Source organism: Protopterus annectens, chromosome 11.part0 (assembly GCF_019279795.1).
Source record: "Protopterus annectens isolate FY-2018-M chromosome 11.part0, PAN1.0, whole genome shotgun sequence".
NCBI classification, from domain to species: Eukaryota; Metazoa; Chordata; order Ceratodontiformes; family Protopteridae; genus Protopterus; species Protopterus annectens.
In genome coordinates this window covers 337,866,507-337,889,069 of record NC_056745.1, presented here as the reverse complement: position 1 = coordinate 337,889,069, position 22,563 = coordinate 337,866,507, and the positions used below count along the sequence as shown (strand labels likewise).

At 35.9% G+C, this 22,563-nt stretch overlaps 1 protein-coding gene across 1 annotated transcript in view; it reads right to left on the bottom strand.

The window, feature by feature from the left end:
- The window catches only part of GLT8D2 (glycosyltransferase 8 domain containing 2), a 185,786-nt gene that overhangs the window by 58,561 nt on the left and 104,662 nt on the right, over positions 1 to 22,563 (bottom strand). Inside the window, exons 6-7 of the mRNA XM_044087837.1 lie at positions 14,753 to 14,837; positions 11,707 to 11,819 (exon numbers count right to left, since the gene is read on the bottom strand). Of these exons, the coding sequence (XP_043943772.1) occupies positions 11,707 to 11,819; positions 14,753 to 14,837 (198 nt within the window). The remainder of the gene's footprint in view (positions 1 to 11,706; positions 11,820 to 14,752; positions 14,838 to 22,563) is intronic.

Below are 22,563 nucleotides of genomic sequence, written 5' to 3'. Positions count from 1 at the left end.
GGGCTGGTGCCTGAGCAGACTGGTGTTAAGTCGTCAGCATATTGTATGACAGTTGCATCTTGGGTGATCTTATTCAGAACATTGATGAATATGGAAAATAATAGAGGGCCTAAAATTGATCCTTGTGGGACTCCAGTTGTCATAGGGAGCAGTGTGGATAGTTTGTTATCCCACCTGACTGCTGCTGTCTCCCTATTAGGTAATTTTGAAACCAGGCTAGTGAGTTAGCGGCTAGTCCAGGGTCAGAGAGGAACTCCAGAAGTTTGGGATTGTTGACCATGTCAAAGACTTTTGATAGGTCTAGAAATATGGCCGATGTTAGATTGCCTAGAGTTAGGTTCTGGTTGATTAGGCTGGTGAAAGAGAGGATGGCAGTTGTTGTACTGTGGCCTGGTCTAAATCCGTGTTGGGTAGGAGTGAGAAGTTGTTTTTTTAGTAGGTATTGCATAAGTTGGTGGTGAATACATTTTTCTAATATTTTGGCAAGTGGGGATAATATGGCATTAGGGTGATAGTTGGTAAGGTCTGTACGGGTCCCACCTTTGTGTAGTGGGGTGACATATGCTATTTTCCAGATTGCTGGAATTTTGCTAGGCTAGTTGGTTTGAGTTTACCTATTAGTCTTTTTATATAATCTGTGGAAATAGGTTTGAATTGGAAGGTGGTATTGATATTGGTAGCAGACTTGGGGTTGCTAGTAGTAGGTGTTGTGGGTTGTTGATGAACCAATTTTGAAATGGTTTCTATGAAAAATCTATTAAAGGCTTCTGGAATTTCAGTGCTATCCTTTACAGTGGCTGGTGTTGGCTTACTCAGTCTGCCACGGTGGAGTAATCTATTTAGTCCTGCCCAGAGTTTTTGGGGGTTGTTTTGATGTTTAATTTGCAAATTTAGAAAATAGTTCCTTTTGTCTAGTAGAATTTGTTTTTTTTGTTTCGTTTCTGAGTTTTTGGAATTCTTGTTTGGTTGCTATGGTTTTATTGGCTCTCCATTGATGCCAGGCTCTATTTCTTTGGGTTATCATAGTTCTAGTTGTACTTGTGATCCAGGGGGCTATTTTAACTTTTTGTTTGCTTGTGTGAGGTGGGGCATGGGTATTTAAGATGTTTAGGAAGGTAATGTTAAATAGCTCAACTACTTCGTCTAGTGGGAGGGTCTTTAGAAGATTCCAATTTTGGTATTGTAGTTCAAGTTTGAAATTTGTTATGTCAAAGTTTCTTTTGTTTCTAATGGTCTGGGTTGGTGGTTTGGAGTTAGTGTGTGATTTGATTTTTAGTAGGAAGGTGGGCTGGTGGTCACTGAAGTTGTCTGGTAGGACACCTGCTTGATAGACTGTATTGGCATTGTTTATTAGGTCTAGGAGGCTTTCTTTGTTTTTATTATTACCTATCCTTGTACTGGTGTTAATGATTTGGGAGAAATTATACAGATTTATGAAGTTGGAGGGACTGGAGCTAGAGCATGTATGCCAGTCTATGTTAAAGTCACCTAGGATAATTGTTTATTGGGGTAGGTTTTGATTTGTCCAATGTAAAAGGGCTTCTAGGGTAGGGATGTTATTACCTGGTGGTATGTATCCTATTATAATATTTATAGATTTTTTGTCGGTTAATTCAGATTTGGCTAGTAGTAGTTCTGAGAGCATTCGGGGGAGTATAGGAGGGTCAATACTAGTAACCTTTAGGTTGTTTTTATAAAGTAATGATACCCCACCCCCTTTTCTGGAAAGTCTATCATTATGTATTACGTTATAGTCTGGGGGAAGGAATTCGTTGTTGGGAGTGTAGGTTTTAACCAAGTTTCGGTTAGGGATAGTAGATTTGGAGAATAGGTGTCTATTAGAGTATGTAGTAGATATATTTTATTATTAATAATACATATGTTTAAGTTCAGGAAAATAGGTTATTCTTTGGTCTGGAGAGTAAGGTTGAGTTATTGGATGGAGGTGGAGAGGAGGGGGAGTGTGTGTCAGGGTTTGGGCCTGGATTAGGGTGTATGTCACCTGCTAATCTTAGTTGGTGACTGATATGGTGAAGGAGTTTTGATAGCTTAGCAAGAATGTGTATGTACTTATGTGTGGAAAGTGATTTGGCGGTTGTTTTGATAAGTGTTTTGGATGCTAGAGGGATTGTGTAGTGATGGTAATTACTTGAGGGTATATGTGGAGTAAGTAGATGTATGTTTTGATGGGGTGGTAAGGGTGTTAGGAAGAGTGGTGTGATAGGAGGTGAGGTGATAGGTTAAAGCTAGTAGTGCAAGGGTGATGGCATTGATTGCATACATGTTGAGTGGTTATAATGGTATGTGTGTGGGAATTAGTGGGAGGAGTGTGTTAATTAGTGGGAGGTGTGCGTAGGTTGAAGTCAATTAGAATTGGTAGATGGTGTTTATTGGGTTATTTTGTGATTGGTTTTGGGGGTGGTGGGAGGAGTGTATAGGTATAAGTTTAGAGGTAGTGGAAATTGGGGGCAGGCTAGGGGAGTGGAGTGAGCCCGCAAGGCGAACGGAGCAGGAAGAGCAAAGGAGAGGTTGGCTGGCAGTTGGAAAGTGGGAGCTTGAGTGAAATGGGGGGGGTTAGGAGGGAAGCTAGGTAAGGGTGAACGAATCAGTGCAACAGTAGTTGTTTCAGGTTATGAGAGAGTAGGGGGTGCAATGAGGGAGATAGACATAGAATGCTAAAGCTGTAGGGAAATTAAGGGGGAAGTAAGGATGGTAAGTATAGGGATGAAAGAGTGTCTATGGAAGGTCCCTGAAGGCTGGGGAAGAAGTAGTGCAAGGCTTAGCTTTTGAGCTAAAGACTAGAGTAGAGCAAATACGGGGGGGGGGGGTTCACAGAGCAGAGAGGGGGATTTAGCTGCTTGTGACCCTGGTAGGGAGCGTACTCTAACCACCTAACAAAGGTAAGGCAGGTTATAATTGCTATTACATTTAAACTCTATATGCACATACTTTCTTTTATTTAGGCAATATCTGGGAGTAGCTTTCTTTGGAGTCCTGTACTGGACCTGAGGTGCAGGAGTAATTAGATGTCCAGCAGGGCAGAGCCGAGGAGACAAAAGGTTTAATTTTCTTTTATTTAGGCAATATCTGGGAGAAGCTTTCAATGGAGTCCTGTACTAGACCTGGAAAAATATATAAAAAAATGGAATGGCAGTCAGATGTAAGAAAAGTAGAAAAAAAGAAATCCTAAGACAGTGTGTACAAATGCTTTACATGATTTGGAAAGGAACACTAGAGTATATTATGTGATAAAAATGGACAGTTTATGACAAGAATCAATAGAAAATTAAAGAATTATTATTTAAGCAAAAATATTGCTTATATGGTAAGAGAGAAAAGGTATCAACTTATCTGAGTAGCATGGTTAAAGAGAATACTAGTAGAATGAGAGAAATGAAATATGCTAGAGGAGAAATGAGAAGATCTCATCAACAAATTATGAATATCATCTAAATTATGTAAAGAAAATGTTTCAAGATAGAAAAAAGTACAATAAGGAATGGCATATTAAAAATTAACAGAACAAGAAAAATAAGACTTTCTTATATGAATTAGATAAGGTACTTGGATAGGTTAACTTACAGTCAGTTCAGGACAAGATGGAATCGGATAATCAATTTTATAAGAATTTTACAGACTGGCTGAAAAAAACAAAATGTTATGAATGAGCGTTTAAATGAATGTTTGATGTATATATATATATATATATATATATATATATATATATATAGGTCTACTTTGTTTCATTGAATCTCATTTCACTGAATTTCATTTCACCCCGGCCACTTCACTGAAAACTCATTTCACTGAATCTCATTTCACTGAACTGCAGTTAGTATATATGACACTGTGTAGAGTACTGTAAGGCATATAAAAGGTATATGCCTTTTTCTCCACTGTAGTGCGATCCTGGAGTTAGTATAGATAGTTAGGGGATGGGGTGGGGGTGGAGGGCATGCCCCCCAACTTAGTTTGAGTACATATTGTCTTCTGGAGAGAGTTAGTCATTGGTGTTGCAACTATGCATGTCTATTGTTTAAAATGTATTGTTTTGAAGTTTTTGGTAAAATACAATATAAAACAAACAAGGTTGGGGGCTGCCCCCCCCCACGCCCCCAACTATATATACTAACTCCATGCACACACTCACACCTAGGGACAATTTAGAATGTCCAATCCACCTACAGCATGTCTTGGGTATATGGGAGAAAACCACAGCACCCAGAGGAAACCCACGTGAACATAGGGAGGACATGCAGATTTCATGCAGAAGGCACCCCAGCCGAGAATCGAACTAGAGAAGCTCTTGCTGTGAATTGATAGTGCTAACTGCTGCACCACTGTGCTGCTCTAAATGGAGACTAGCAGTAATTTTAAGAAAAATTAGATGGTGGTTTTGGAAAAAAGAATGTGTGGCAAATAAGGATAATGAAGACAAAAATTTAACATAATAATAAAAAAGTATGACATTTATGATTTTATGACAGTAACAGAAAGGAAGAGAAAATTGTACACAGTTTAAATTGTAAATATGTAAATATGTAATTTTGTAAATAGTATTGTAAATACTGTTTTAAATAAAGAACCCCTACTCCTTTTGAGCACTAAGTGGTGCTCACCAGGAGAGTGAAGGTCTTGATACAAAGGTGTTGGAGAATTTAATGAAGAAAGCAAAAACCAGATGAAGGAGTGAAGGTGAGCTGGATTGCTGTAATGGACTGAGTGATACAGGTGCAGTCAGAAAATGAAAGAAGTAATGTGATAGAGAAGTTGATTACAGAGGCCAAAAATACTGAGGCATTTTTGGCTGATAGAGTAATTAGTTTTAAGAACATAGCTTTACAACTGGGTACTGTAAATGACTGAAATGAAACAAATAAAAAAAATAATGCAAGCCTTGCAAGTCAAGGAACAAGAATCTGTGTACAAAATTAACAGAGGTGTTTGACAGGAGCAGTAGGGCAGCAGCATACAGAAAAAAAGGCCAGTTGTAAAAATAAGAAGTAAAACCAGTGCTACTATTGCTAGGTATGATTTAATGGACAATATTGTACTGCCATTAGGATTTACTTTATGAGACATAAGAGTTTGATACATTTTGGGTCATAAGACGTATGTGTACTATCTTTTGAGTTTTTTTGCAGGTGCCGAAAAGTTTATTCATAAAGCAGAAAAAAGATATAATATATCACCTTGGAAAGATTTTATTTCATAACTTTGACTTACAGTTAAAATGAAAAATGACTGTGTGATTCAGAACTTCAGAAATGGAGGATATTTCATTTAAAACTTTTTTTCCCTGACAAAATGTGATAAAGTGCATGACCCAAAGAAAATGCATTATAAAAGCATGGAAAGGCGTGAAGTGTGGGTTACAATGGATATGCATGAAGTATATTTCAAATAATATAATAGTGAATGGGAAAAAAGTAACTTTTAGGTATTGGGTCAGAGATGGAAAACATTTGGTTCAGGAATATACAAAAATAAGGTACGGGCAATTTAGAGAGGAAGGCCACATTGCTAGGAACTGTAAACCTTTTTGTAGGAAATGTAATGAGTCTGGCCATTTTTGGTTCGAATGTCTAGTAAAAGAAAAAGAAAGGCTTCATGAATAAAAAATTGACAGGGGAAAGACAATAAATAGAAAACAATATTCAGGAGGAAAGTGAAAGGTCTGATATAAGTGAAAAAGAAAATGACTGAAATATGGCTCAAGGTGAAAAAAAAACTGCAAGAGGAAAAAATAATGGTAGAACAGATTCAGATACAAACAGAAAATACATATGATGGGTTGATAAATGAAGAAAAAGAGGATGGTAACTCAGGAAGAGGGGAAGAACAGGAGCAGACATTTATTGGAGGGAGGTTTTGTGATTAAATGAGAATAATATAACAAAAGAACTGTGGGTTTTAATGGCTGCTGAATGTTGCAAGAAGAAAACGTCAAATTTATTATGTTTACTTCATACAAGCTATGTTACACAAGAAAAAAGAACAAAAATGAAGCTGTATGGGGATAATGATTATTAGGTCAGTAGGACATTAAACATGCTGTGGTTTAGGGGTTTTAATAAGAGAAGAGTAAGTAAAAATATTGGGTGTAACACCCATGATACAAGGAAAGGTGATTATATGTGACTAGAGGAAAAAAATGGAAATTGTGTGAGATTAATGGTAATATATGCATATATAAACTTATCATAAAGAAAAAAATGATTAAAGAGCTAATAATGTTTGGTAGTAAATAGGTCAATGATAATGACTGGAAATTTTAACTGTCAGGTAAGAAAAGAAAAAGGAAAAATAATGCAAGATGTAAAGATGATAAAAAGAAATGATGCAATATGGAAACTTGAAGCTAGGAAAAAGTAAAGAGAGGCTGTACAAAAGGGAACATTTTAAAACAAAAAATTGATTATGTAATGTATTCAGGTGACATGCAGGAAGTAGCAGGAGGGGTAGAAGGAGTAGATTTTTCAGCTCATTGAGCACTATGGCCTGTGTTAGATGATAAAGAAATCACAAAACAAGACAAAGAAATAAAATAGTTATAGAATGTCAGTAAAAATAAAGGGATGAAAGAGGAGGGTAGTAGACTATGGAAGAAACATATGACAATGAGAGTATTTTATGAAAATTGGATAAAATGGTGGGTAGTGTTTAAAGATAAATATAAAAAGACAATTTGGAAATAGAAGGGAAAAAGAAGTATGAAAACATGACGAAAGATTTTAGGAAAGGAATGGAAAAAGTAATAGAGTAATACAAAAGAAACTGTATAAGAAATATACAGAAAAAATTAAGACAATGTACAGATAGAAATATTTTTCAAATGGAATGAAAGAAGAATTTGTTTGTTTTTAGGAATGGAGGAAGGAAGGGAAAGATTATGAATGCAGTAGTAAAATGTAAACAAGACAAAAGTATGGAGACAGCAGAAAAATTTGCAGAAATAATATATAAGAATGAAGAAGCTAAAAGGGGGAGGGAGAAATTAAGACATTTTTGGATAGAGCAAAATGTAAATTAAAAGAAATAACTGAATTAAAAAATGGAAGACATTATTAAACAAAGGCATCAAATATATTAAAAATTGGAGGCCAATAACAATGGGGAACACTGATTATAAAATCTTTATGAAAATACAAAAAAGAATCAGGACTGATTTAGAAGAAGTAATGGGGAAATTTGAAAGGAGTATGTGAAGTAAAGAAAAATGTGAAGGAAATTTTAGTAATAATAAAAGAGGTAACTTATATACTATTGTAAGGGAGAATTAACATGTGAGGTTGGTTGCATATGATGCAGCAAAAGTGTTTGACTCAGTAGGTCATAAGGTTATGTGGGACATTTTAGAGGATTATGGCACTGGGCAAAATAAAGATGTGTTATGACATGTCTTGGGGGAAGGCTACAGTAAATGGTTATTTAGGAAAGAAAGCAAAAATTGACAAAGGTATAAACAGAGGTCCCAATGAGTATGTGTTTATTTGTGCTAGTAATGAATGTGATAATACAAACCTGTATTGGTGAAATGGGAGAAGCAGGATGGGAAGTGAAAAAATATGTAATAATACTTTTGTGTCTTTCATATGCAGATGATTTTATTATCGTAACAAAAATATAGTATGGGTAATGAAAAGGGGGTTAAGTAAAGCTAGATTAATGAAGAAAACAACAAAAAGTGCAGCAGAAACACAGAGATTGGATAAAACAAGTAAGACTTTAATAAAAAAAATGATCATACTCAACAACTAAAACACCATGAACTAAATACAAAGATACTATTCTCCTAGGCCACCCCAACCAATAAACACACAGACAAGTATAGTTGCAAAGTAACTAATTACTTAATGCTAGTACACTTCAAAGACCTAAGCATAATTAAATTATTAGCAGTCTATCTACTTTAAAAACTATTTTTACAAACATACCTCTTTACATCACAAAAAAAAAATAGCAATACAATAAGGTTCTCCAACATTATTTAAAACGTTTTAAAACTTATTTCTTCAGCCTTCTGGATTTTAAGGCTGGTTGTATAGAAACATAATCATTTAACTCATAGTCTTCATGTGCTCTCAGTCTAAATATCCATCTCAGTTCTGCCTGTTCTGTAGCACTGGTCAAATCCCCTCTCCTAACACTAGGGGGTATAACTTATAACACTGAGAACATAAAAATATGTTCCTCTCCTTTCTCAATTACATGTTTATCAATGGCACTGTAGGTTAACCCCCTATGTGCACAGTACAGATGGTCTCTCATTTTCTCCCTTAAATGCCTATTTGTTTTACCTATGTAAAACTGATTACAGACTGTGCATAGGACAACATACACTAAGTTCGTTGTATTACAGTCAGCCTTTGCCCTAACTTTATATGTTCTGCCAGTGTGTGGATGTACAAATATTGTTGACTCATTGATTAAATGACAAAAAGAGCAAGCTCTACATTTCCTCGTGACAACCTCCCCGTGTTATCTAATGTCTGTCCACCATTCCTAGGATAACAAAGTTTATGTTTCAAAGACTGTTTATTCTTGAAACCAAAAAGTGTACTGGGCCCCAGTAACTGGGCTATAACTAGTTCACACTTGCCACTGTTCCCATATTATATTCCTGATACCCCAGTCATCTGTAGAATAAGTAAGTGAAAATGGTATCCCTTTACTTAAGCTATCCTTCTCGATTACATGTTTGGGGTAGTGAAAATAAGGTTTCCCAGGCTATTCCTGCCCCTTTTAATGTCATCATGTACTAATGTAATGTCCATTTCCTTGTAGCCTCTTATTAAAAACTCCTTCTTAACAATGTCTAACCTCTCTTCTAGTTCACTATCACCAGTAGTGAGCCTGCTGTTCCTTAATGTTTGTCCCTTCAAAATATTTTTGAAGACACGCGTAGGATGCATGCTTTCATGATGTAAATAGGTTGGGTGATAACATTCCTTTCGATATAATTGAGTATACAAAATGCCAGTATCGTCCCTAATAATCTGGACATCCAAAAAATCAATGCTGGACTCTGAAATAGTAAACATAAATTCTAAAAAGCTACAACTTGTATTTAAATAATTCACAAAGGCACTTAGTTCTGTCTTTGTTCCCTGCCAAAGCCTGAAAAGATCATCAACAATTCTACAGTAAAAGGAAACAAGTTCCCTTCTGGGCTGTGAACCTAATAGGTGCTTCTCCTCCCAACAGGTCATGACCAAATTGGCATAGCTATTGGCACATGATGTTCACATAGCTATGCCAAAGGTTTGCCTATAGTAAATATTATCAAACACGAACACATTATACTCGAGCACTAGTTCCAAAAAATAGCAGATGAAATCTATCTGTTTAGTTGCTAATACACTTTTATCAAGCAAGACACTTCTAACCATCTGAATCCCTTCTAAATGGGGTATTGCTGTAAATAACGATTTCACATCTAAAGTCACCATAAATTGAGTCTTTACTGATGTTTCATCTTGTGTAAACATAAAAAGATCTTGCAAAAAGTGTTTAGTATCTCTAAGTACCGTGTCACATTTATCAAGAATAGGCCTGAGTTCTTTTTCTACATATATAGACAAAGGTTCTGTTAACTATTCTCCTCCCACCACATTGGATCTGAAGGGGAAGGGTGTCAGCAGATTTTTATGTACTTTAGGCATCCCGTTTAAGCTGGGTATCAAGGGATTTTTCAACCACAAAGTACTGAAAAAGATCCTTTGACATAAGGCCCATATTTAAACACTCTGTTAATGTCCTCAACTTCTCTTCCTGCAGGCGTTCTATATCAAATAAACTGACAGGACTATATGTTTTCTCATCTAGTAACATAGCATTCATGGTGTCAAAATAATAAACTTTATCTGTAATAACCACTGAGCCACCCTTATCAGCTGGTCTAATCACTATATTAGGTTCTTGTTGTAAAGACAACAATAAAGACAGCAGAGAAAGGAAAGCAGACGTGGCTGTGTATGAGAGAGAGAGAATGGGCTCTCTGTAAAATTATTGTTTTACTTATTTATTTTTTAAGTACTATACTTTTTAATATATTTTTGATATAAAATGCTTCCTCCAACACTATTAACATATACTACAGAAAGTTGGAAACATTAGGCAGAGGATCTATTTGACATCAAAAATGTATAAAAAATATAATATAGTACTTAAAAAAATAAGTAAATAAAGCAACAATTTTACAGAAAGCCTGTTCTCTAAGCAGAATAATGCCTTGCAGAGTATGTGTTAATGTGTAATTAATTCCCTTCCAGAGATGCAGAGGGCCTCTGCTTCTGTGTCGGGCCTCATAACAGCCCTGGACATTAACAACACCCTGTCTGGTATTATTGCTTAAGTTACTTTGGCATCTGTATAGTTTTCTTGCCTTCATACTTCTGCAGTGTGTGTAATTCAGTAAAACCTTTCATGAATTTTAGTGTATACATGACGTTTCATTAATTTATTTAGTGTATACACTATCTAGCAGTTAGCACACAGGATTAAGTCACTGAACTGTTAATGAGTTGCTTCCTGTGACTAGGGGTATGGGGTTTGATTCCTTTCAACTCTATTGCCTAATTTGAGACTATGAGTAAGTCACGTTACTACACAGTGGTCCTGGTATGCACTTAATAAGGGGAACCATGAAACATGTGATGCCTAGAACCTTATAAAACATTTCATAATCATGTTCCTCATGATGTTTGGCATTCTATCATAATACCAATGGTGAAATCCATGAAATCTTGCAAAAAAAAATGTTCTCGGTCCTACTGTGCAAACTAAATGAAGAGAAACCTACATCATATCCTCTGTATATCAAAGGAAGTGATATGTCCAGATATCACATCATTGAGCCCCACCCTGGCTCTAAGGCATAGACAGAGATAGCCCTGACTTCAGTCCAGAAGACCCACATTCAATGAGTGTCTTGAGCACTTAAGGTGCTGGGCAGAGGAGAATGGGAGTGAGTAGCCAACAGAGGTTGCAATCTCAGGTGGGGTGGGGTGGCAGTCTAATTCAGTCCATAGAAGACAAGTATCAGAGGAAAAGTGCCTTGCAGATAACACTCAGGGGGACTCAGTCCATGCCAAGCCAAGTACATGGTATCCTTACTGGAGTGCATGTGAAAATGCACACAACCTTAGAGGAAGGTATTGCATACCCTTGCATCTGCAAGCAGACATGTAGCTGTCAAATGGAGGGGCTAGGGCCATGTAACAGAAAAAAAATGATGGCTGTCTGAATGCTGTTCTCCCACAGCCAATGATAGCTTTCTGGGAAAATATGGATATAGTTCACTGTGGGAGGGCTGACAGCAGGCAGTGGAGATTAAAAAAGACACGAAAACATTCTGTGATGTCATGATCAGATTTAAAAACAATGGTTACTCATCATCCTATCTTCTAGCATGGCCAGATCAGGACTAGGAGTGATCTATTGAAAAGCCTGGGGGTACCACAGCCCAAAAGCATTGGATTACATTTTTCACCCAGCTACAGTTCAGTAATACAAAACAGATGACTTGCCAAAACCACAACTGCACTGTCACTGTTTAATAGACAAATACTTATGTAAGCATATCAAGAGAAATATAGGCAGACAGACTGACAGACAGACAAGTGGGCACATAAGCAGGTACAACAATAGATCCACAAGCAGATAACTGAAAGATGTATACACTTGTATTATAAACTCCTTTACCTGCATTCCCACACTTCTAACCATCTCATGAGTGGAAGGTATATCACAATCATCAGAAAAAGCAGCAGAATGCCCCGGACTCAGAATGGTGTTGTATAATTCCTGAATATCTCCTATAGTTGGAAGAAAAGAAACAAAATGGGAAATGTGAACTTACGTCCAACCATTTGATCTTCTAGATGGTGGTGTATCAATTCACATGCAGTACTCACTAATATAAGTATTACAACTTCCACTCATTTTAGACTAATTTTAAAGTCAGTGTGTATAGCTTATACATGAAGTAAACTTATGCAGGACTATTGATATGTGAATATGCAATTTGCAATCAGTTCTGAAAATCTTTCTGAAGTTTATTTTGCTTCATGAGTACAGATTTTGCTGTGTTTAGATATTTGAACAGGTAAGACAGTAAATGACTACAATAAGTTGTTAACCATTGTAAATCTCATAATAAAGTTGATTTGAAAAAATAATGATTATTTTCTTGATGTCTCACTTTAGTATTACATATTAAACAAATATGTGCATGTGAAATATAATATTCTAAACTGTTTATAAATTATGTTTACAACATTTATTCCATTAGTATTTTTTAAGCATCTGTTATAGTATTCCTTGCAATGTCCAAGCCCTTGAAAGTCTAGTGATGAGCATGGTAATTGTCAAAGTTAAAAATAAAGTTATTGGATAAATACAATAATATGTATCCTGCATATAATTACCTTTTGCTATACACTGTAAGTGCTGTTAAGAGTGTTTCTTGTGTTAGGGACATGCTTAACAAGTCTATCTTTTTTTCCAGTTTTGGACCATAATCATGGCATTTCATGCACTACAAAGATTATTAGGAAGAAAATGCTAACAATATTAATTCAACTCAGCAAGGCATAAAAATAAAAATCAGGGTTATAATAACAATGATTAGAATTTCAGGAAAAAAAGAGACCTTTCTAAGCTCATATGTATTAGTCCTGCTTTCAAACTTTAAAGCCATCATCTCCTGTCTGCATCTTCAATGCAACTGCATATTTTTATGAAGATATTTTGGTTGAGTTAATTAGATATGTAGAAATATGCTGACTAGCATACCCCTATACCCTTTTTTTAGTGGATATTTAATTTTAAGAGTAGATTCCCTGACTATTTTCTGGGTGTGGAGTTGTGATTTAAAAGTGAAATACTCAAAGAGAAAAGGATAATCTGAAAGTGAAATATCTAGCCAAAACATTGTTTAACCATGGTGTTACCATGTTACTGTCACTGAAACTATAGTGTTGATGAAAACCGGGGGGCAGACCTAAATGAAACACTTGTAACACTGACATCTGAATCATACATCTACACATTCAGCCCAATATCAAAACATAAAATGCTTGTTATACATGATATTATAAACAGTATAACAAGAATAACAATTTATTTTGTTTTTATTAACAAAAATAAAATAAAAATATACAATAGATTACAGCTTAAAAGTTAATTTCCTGTCTGCTTGTTTCAGCTACACCAGCCATTTAAAATTTAAAACAGTTTTTTTTATTCCATTTTTTTTGTATATTCCTTTTGCCACTGTGCCTACTGATCATCAAGCCTCCACAGCTGGACTTGAACCCATTTGTTGCTCTGTGGTGAGGAATCTCAGAACTACAGATGCAAAAGCAGTCCAGAGTGGTCATTATTCAGGCAACCATGAGGGTTGCTTGTTTCCGTCGTCTTCGCTATGAGAACATTTGAATGGCCTAACCCCATCCCCATGGGATGAGAGAGTGGAGTACAGATATGTGCATCATGGTGGGAACCCACACTCCCATGTACTCATTAATGCGATAGAGGTTTTATGTGCTGAAAGCCTCCCGGATGCCTATGCAATGCCACCTTTCCTTCAAGGCATGTGACACCCTTGATCCTACTCTATCCTGCTCACCCCCCAGAACAGGTATATTGATCTTCCCCCTGCAAGTTCCATCAAGTACCCAAGCCACTGGGTAAAAAAAGGTCACCTGGGCATAGTTAAGGCTTTATTCTTCTCCACCAGAGCTAGGAATTTAAAAAAGATTTTGAATTCAGCAGATTGCTAAAACTGGCAAGGTTTTTCTTTCTGACAGCAGTGATCAAAATTCATGAAATTCCCCCCAAATTAACTGCAACTAGTCCATTAAAATTCTTCTTAACTACAAAAATCACTTTTAAGAGTAACTACTAGTAACTGATGTTTCAGGAAATTATATAACAGTTTATCTTCACAACTGCTCCAGGTAACCGCACAATGAATCGTGGACCCAAAAATCCTTAAATTTCTCCATCTTCACCTCAGAGAGCTCTAACAGCTGAAGGGACAGGTGAGAAATACAAATGTTCACTAAGCTTTTTATATCAGTTATTTTTATTCATTCCCCACATGACCATCAGGCCTTGTACCAAATCAGCCGATTTGTTCTTCCACAAGCCATGGGTATCAGAAGATACCAGCAGGGAGAAGCACAAGTTGTTATGTAGTGGGAGACAAAGATTTGTTTCAGTGCTTCTAATACCCCTCCATGAATATCCAGAAGGCACAGTGCAGTGTCTCAATCTGCTGTGAGTGTCTGCTCCAGCATACATGCAGTTCTTGAATGGTAAACATATACACCTTAACAAGGTTTACATCATGAGTCCCTATGCACAAGAGCTCAGTACTGGATCTTCCTCCAGTTAGAGCTTCCACAATGGGCTTAGCAAATTCCCTTCACCTTGGACATGCCAATCGTGGCCACCCATTTCCACCCCTTCATGTCTGGCTCTTCCATATCTGGGTCATTAGTCAAACATTGGTCATCTGTGGCACAATTAGGCCAAAACCTTCACACAAGGGAACTAGCCAACATTGTGTTACGTTTCACTCCTAGCTACTTTTAAAAGTTGAACAGTTTGGCAAGTACTGCTTTGCGTACACAATTTTTTTTATAGACTAGCAATACAAAAATGTAATGTACATGACTCTTAGTTCCTCATGCACCAGGTGTCAGCATTTTTCTTATTCAAACACTCTCTTCAGGAGTCTTACCTTGCACAATGACATCATCATCCAGGTAGATTACTTTTTCATGATGATGGATCAAAAGAGGGAGATAAAAGCGAACAAAATTCAACTAAAATTGTGAGGAAAAAAAAAAGAAATGTGAACGTAGATTTTATATAATACAGAAGTGCAGAACAAGTTATAAAAAACACACCCTTTCTGCCCAGTAAATAAGATAGAACTAAGGGAACTCCAGTCATAATGAGGACGTGAATGGAAGCAAAAATGTGTATAATATGATGACCTCAAATTCAATGTAATGGACAATAAAAGCATAACTGTAAAATGCAATGAATAAATATCTAGAAGCAATTTTCAAGAAAATACATACAATGAAATAGAAAAGGATACGTAAGATATAGCAGGGTTTTTTTGCTTGCTTATTTATTTATTCATTTATTTAGGTTGATAATCAGTTAGGTGAGTTGGTTTAATGACTACCTGTTACAAATTATGCCATGAGGCAAAGACAAACACATGGATTTGAAACATCACTGGTCTAAGAAGAACATGTAAATATGAGATGTGAATATGCAAACTAAAAACTCTGCTGAGGAAGAACATTAATTTTAGTGCTGTCTAGAAAGATTCTATTTATGATTGTTTTGTACAGATTGCACAGAGCAGAGGGGGCTTGTGTTGGCAAATGGTTAAGGGGTTTACCTTACAGACACAAGGTACAGGGTTTGATTCTCAGATTATTTTTGATATGGGAAGGTTATGAGTCCAAACTGAAAGAATTTGAAGTCTATTTAACAAGAAACACAAAGTTTCTAAAATTTGATGTAAAAACATCAGTCAAGGAAATTGAATTTTTAGATGTAAAAGTATTTTTGGATGAAGAAAGGGGGACTGATACAGCATTATTCAGGAAGCCTATGTGGCATAACCATATGCCACATAAATGTAGTATGCACCCCAGACATATTTTTCGTAATATAGTTAACAACCAAGTTACTAGAATATCTAAGCTATGTACCAAAGAAGAAGATTTTCTGGATGAAAAAAAAAAGCTTATTGATAATTTCGTGAAGAGAGATTATAACAGGAGAGACATAGAAATCAATCCTGGGGAAGCAATGACTATACGATCTCAGAAAGGACATCTTTATTATTCAGTACAAGTTAACACAGATACACAGAATTCCTTAGCCAGTGGGAAAAACAATTTGAGGTGTTTACTTACATATAGCACTGATAACTCTGCTATTTGTCAAATTATCAGGAAATATTGGCCGATTTTAACCTCAGACAGTAAAATCAGAGAAATAGTTGGGAGACAATTCCTGTTTTTCATTTAAAAACAAAAAGAATCTCAAAAGACTGTTATGTAATAACAATGAAGCCAATGATGGAATGAGCATGAATACTCAGCAGCATAGAAAAACAGGCACCTTTAGATATGGATTTTTCAAGGCATGTCCATTAATCAACACCACTAATGACTTTGTGCATCCTACTACAGGGAAGAAATTCTCTTATTATGGTTATGCAATCTGCACAAGTAAAAATATTATCTACATATCAACATGTACATCATGTTCAGCCTACTAGGTAGGCAAAACTCATAGGATGTTCAAAGAACGTATTCTTTAATATCAATCAGATATTAAAAACAAAGTGGAAACGAATGCTCTATCATACCTCTCAACCTGGAAACAACAAAATTCTGGACAAGGCCCATGAAAAATAGGTACAAATCTGTATGCTGATTAACATCAAATTTGCATACATAATTATGTAACCCTGTCCACTCCAATGGAATTGTGGGATACCAACTTTCAAACAGAAACTGAATAACAGACAACCAAAATATGGCACCAGAGTTCCCCTGCAGCCATTCCAATGTCCCATTACCTGTCTATTTCACCCCATTTACCATAAACACTAATGTGTGCATACTGTTTTACTTCTACAATGATTATTTGGATTTTATTTTTACATTTTATAGCACAATGCACAAACACTAAGACATCTGCTAAACAAAGCTGCTAAACAAGTCAGTACTGTCTCACAATGAAAATAGACTTGGCATTAAAACTTCTCTGCAATTGAATCTCACATTCTTTGAAACAGCATTGAAACCCACACATGAAATTCAAAGAAAATGCATCTGACCATTGGTGGATAAAAATTACCATTGGACTGTTTTCAAATCACTGGCCCCTTGCACACAAAACAAGAAACATACATTTGTTCTTTGATACATCTTCCTGACTTTATTAAATTATACTCCTTGCATAATATAGCACACTTTTTACAGCGCGTTGTAACTTTATTGTTTTGAACATTTTTCCAGTAAGCATCAAAACAAAATGCATGAACCAATAATGACAAAACTGCCCAATTCAGAACATTTCCACCATAAACGTCTACTCATAATTATACAGTCCACCAGTATCAGTAAATATGCACAATCTCTGCAGAAGTAAAAGTCATCTAAACAATTCTACATTAAAGAGATCTGTAACTAATGAAGAGGTTGCTGCTAGCAAACAACTTTATATTTCCTTGTTTCATCTACAAGTAAAGTGCCTGTTGCCCTTTAAGAAAAATTGCCTGTGTTGCATTAAAAAATGATAAGCTAGTAATATGTCAATAGGGAATGGATGGCAAACTGATAACAGGTTGATAGTTACTAGGCATCTCGGCCAAAGGAGGATATTCTCACAACTGCAGTATCCACCCCCTTTAAAAGTACAACACAGTACAGTTATCAGCAATCCAGCTACATACTGTGGGAGTAGAACCCACAGGCTGCTGCAGTAAAAGCAAGTATACTACCTGCTGTGCTACTAACAATGCAAGTAGACTTTGCATAAATAGCACTAAACTTCTCTTCCCCTGGACAAAGGCCCAAAACCAGGGACACCATTTTAAAAATTGCTTGTATAAGCTTAGAAAGTTACTAGAATAAAATGTTGTATTACCATGCGTTTCCTGAAAGACAGGAAGACTGAAACTTAAATGGCTATCATTATTTAGTCAATTCAGTTCTCACTGATTTGCCAGAAAACCACACATTGCATTTTATTTTTATTTAACATTTGTTTACTGGGAAAGTCCAACTTGGAACAAAGCTAATTTATGCAGCAATATCACTAAAAACACACACCCTCTATATGCAGCAATACCACTAAAACACACACACCCTCTATATGCCGCAATATCACTAAAACACACACACCCTCTATATGAAGCAATATCACTAAAAGAATAACAAGTGTGACCAGAAAGAACGGAACATGAGCAATATCACTGAAGAGACATCTCTGCACAATCAGGCACATTTACATTAACTTGTGCAATATCTCTGACTCACTATTGTTCAGACCTTTACCTAGCAATCATATGACAAAGGGATAAAGTGTGTTGGTCGAAAATGAAGACTTTATTATGACCTCTTTGGAAGCGTGACTGCATGCAAAAGGAAAACTGTAGCTGCTGCACAATAAGACCAACTCTGGTTCAAAACAGATATATCCCTAGAAAGACAATTTTTAAGACAAAAATAAGGTACATTTTTATCAAGCGGTTGCTTGCTTTCATGTGCTAGCCATCTAAAATGTGCATGAATCATTCTCTTTTGGCTGCCCATTTACCTGGTAGTCAAAATAACAGGATATATTGAGCTGGTGAACAACAAAATATCTCACCCATTTAGATGAGCAGTTGTGAGCTAGGAGTTAGTAAATGTAGTCGCTGAACAACAAAAGTGATTCCATTTCAAAATACTTAAACAAAATCAAGATAATATATATGTAAACAGGCTAGCACATAACTGCCTAGAGCACTGTGATGTGTGCAGTACTGCTGGATTGCTTATATCGCAAGGCTTTGTCTTCCTTCTGCTTTCTACAGAAGATGGACATACAGTGATATTATAAACATCTGTATATCTACTTCCCAATCAAGTATGATGTATATGTGTATTACACATGCCCTGTGTTATGTGGCGTTTTTATGGTTATTGCTTTCCATGCTAAAGTGGTGGTTTTACTTCCTGGTGTGCTTAGTTGTTGCATTTAGCAGAAAACTATTTGCTAGCTTTTAGCTTATACATTATCTAGCATTTTAGGATATCAAACAATGCCATGCATAGCTATGGTTGTTTTTATTCATCGCTATTTTGTCTGTATCTCGATTTAAGGTGCAGAATGATTTACTTAGTTATTACATCTTTACTAAAGACTGACTTCAGACTCTGTGACTTGCATTCCTTTTAGCAGTATTTTTCCCCTTAAATGAATGTTCATCTCTTCATATACTGCTATCGCTGACATCATCTTTTACTTTAAAGAAGATTTGTCAACAAACCACAAGCCAGGAAAAACTAACTTATAAAACCAGGAAGGAGAAATTTTCGGCAGGAACAAAGCTTTCAAGATATAACGGTAAACCAAACCACTTACCAAAAATGTTTAAAAACAATTCCACAAGATAAGTGCTTTTGTCTAAAGTCCAAGACATTTGCATTAAAAGCTTTGTTCCTGCTGAAATATTGTGGATCTCCTTCCTGGTTTTATAAAGAAGATTTGTATTTAATGATATGGGTTAAGATCACGCCATTGCAAAGAACGAAACCTGAATGCGATTCATTCAGGTTCATTTAGTACTAAAAGGGTTCGTTGGAGGCTGAGTTGACAGTAGGAGGATGTGTGTGTGTTTTTATCCTTTTAGATCGCAAGGTGACTGGACAGGGATTCAAATGCAATTGCGCGCGAACGGCACGGACCCGCTCCCGTTCTATATAATTATATGAACACCAAAAGAATTGCAAGCAGCACATACGAATAAGATGATCGCACTTACACATAATATGAATAATGCAAGTGCAATACAGTAATTCAAAATGACTGGAATGGTCCCTCATCAATAAAAGCAAGCCACAGCACATCAGTATAAAATGTTTAGACCCAGGGGAGCAGTCCTAACAGCTAGAAATTGAAACATCTGGACTGGAGAACAGTCCTAACAGCTAGAATTGAAATGTCTGGACCGGAGAACAGTCCTAACAGCTAGAAAGTGATGAGTTTTCCTTTCCTGTAGGCTGGAACTCTGCTGTTGCAGTCAACACATGCACATTACTTGGTGCTGCCCATAAACAACACAGAAGCTGAAGTCCATACCTCTCAAGTGTACCTCATTATGAGGAACGTACCTCATTTGGGGTCTTAAAAAAAGATGTAATGTTCCTTTCCTCAAGTTCAGTTCCACATTGAACACGTCTGTCACACATTCAGTGTTAATTTTTTTTTAGAAATGATTAAAATTAATTAATAATATTAATTCATATTAATTCTTTAAATATTCTTTATAAGTAAAACCAGCATATTTTCCTTTTAACCATCCTATCCCTAGTTTGTTTGTTGTTAGTTACCATTATTAGTATTTCATACTTTGTTTTGTTCATTTGTTCTGAGGTGTTCCTTGTGTTCAGTTGGATGGAGAAGGTTGGCTGAAGTCATCGCGCACGCCTCTGACGTCAGAGGAAAAATAATCAAAATAAAAAAAGCTAAGAAATTCGGGAATAAAGGGGACCACTCGGGAATTAGTGGCACCCCATTATTTGGACCTTAAAACTGGTAAATGCCGAGGAATGTGGCACAGTTGAGAGGTCTGTGCTCTATACAGTCACTTATGTGTAAACAAAGAACATTCCTTTAAATTTATGGCTTTGTCTTGAGTTTATGAAACACCACGAGGTAATGACTTATTTAATCAAACAAATTGAAGAAGCCAAATGGATTATGAACTTGCGAGCTGATCAACCACCAGGACTAAATGGTATAGTCCATTTAAAGCCTATACTAAAAGGAAAAGGCTTAAAAGGAAGGAGATAAGATAACAACTCCCCAAGTGGGTGTGTATGATTTGAAGTACTTGATTGGAAGTTACTAGTTCAGTTGCAATTGGCTCTTTGATGTTCTTAAATGGGTGTTTTATTCCTGGCTATCAAGGATTTGAAAAAGGTTTATACCGAAAACGCTTATCCAGGTTCATTCCAAGCCAGAGTTTTAATTATTTTAATAAAGTTTTGTTTCGTTTTAACTTATATCAGCTTTGGTGACAGACTTGTTCCTTTGCCTGTTATTAGCTGAAACTGTGTCCATGGAAAGTGACTTTTTGTTAAATGATATTGATTATTTTTGATTAGTTTAAAATAAGGGAGAGAACTTTTATGGCTATATTATAATGTGATGATATGTGGGGGGCATGCTCCTTCTGAACAGTAACTAAGTATAATAGAGGTATACCAATGTACTAATAAACATTATTATACAATGGAAACTCGGCAAAGCCGAGAAATGTGCACGCTGATTGACCAATACAACCAGCGTGCACATTATAAATCCAAACTAACTTAAGTAAGAAGTCCGGCTGCTAAGGAATCATGCAGCCGCCACTTAAAACAAACTTTTAGTGTCCCTCATATCCCCTCTGAAGAATGTAAATGTTGAAACTCATTTGACTAAAAAACCCGTATTTCCACATTTTATTGAAAATCGTAGAACATTACCAGACAGACCTGCATCTTAAAACATAGCCTTAAGTGTATTAGTCACATATTGCTTCTTGTATCTGTTTATCTCAGGAAATTTTGATAATTAGTGGGAAACATGAAATTTAAACAGTTTTAAAACTGAAACAAACCTGTTCCTTCTTTTCTTTAAGGTCTCATTGGATGAACTAAGGAACGGACCATTTTACCTCTTGGATTATTGTCATAATATGGAATACAGATCCAAACCTCTTGCTCTTTTTACGCACTTATTTTTGCCAAAATAAGACAGTCACAATGTTTTTTTTTTTTTTTTTTTACAGTTTGAGTGACATAGCTTTGTCAATATATATTTCCTTAATTGATTGGGCAATATTGCTTCACCATCCCTGAGCATTAAACTTTTTATGTAACTTATGTTTTTTGTATTTGAAAAATACGGCTGTATTTTTAGTGAGGTTGTGTTAGAGAATCCACCCAAGGTGTTTCTTTAAGCTCAATGTCTGGGACGAACCTGTAGAAATTTGGATAAAAATAGTGTTCCTGGGGAGAAAATAAAAATAACAAGGAAATAAAGATACATGAGCAAGAACAAAAGGAAGTGGAGATGTCAGCTTTTAAATCTGCAAATGAAGAGCTGCTATGCATTTTGTTTAAAAATATAATCAGAATAAGCCAGAAAGTGAGCTCCTTGAAACAAGCAGTAGGAGACTAGATAACAGAAAAGTACCCTTTTATCTCTGCTACTGCGATTGCTTACTGTTACAAGCACATTTCTCGGAGATGTTGGATTACGAAACATACCTTAACTACAAATGTGTTTTTGCCATTCTCTCCTAGAATCTAGAAAGTGCTTCTGTTGGTTGCTCAATACAGCCTAATCATTGTCATACAACGCAAACTCGCAATTGTGCACACTGATTCTCAATCCAAGTAACTGTGTATACACTGTAAATGCAAAGTAACCTAAATCCAGCCCCTAACATATCATGCACCAACAACGTCAAATGAACTAAACCATACAAAAACATCTTAGTGGCAAACAGAAAACATACAAAAGTATTCTACAACTGAAAACTATATTTTACTGTCTTACTGTCTTTTAAAAATAAAACAAATACTGAACAGCACACATACAGTAAACAGCCATTAACTATAAAAAAAACTACAACACGAAAATATACCAAAAGCTTTAAAACTATATCTACTTATATAATTATTTCCTAACATCTCTTGAAAAATTAATAACTTGTATTTAAATTAAAAAGAAAAACAAACCCAGCCACTGGGGATG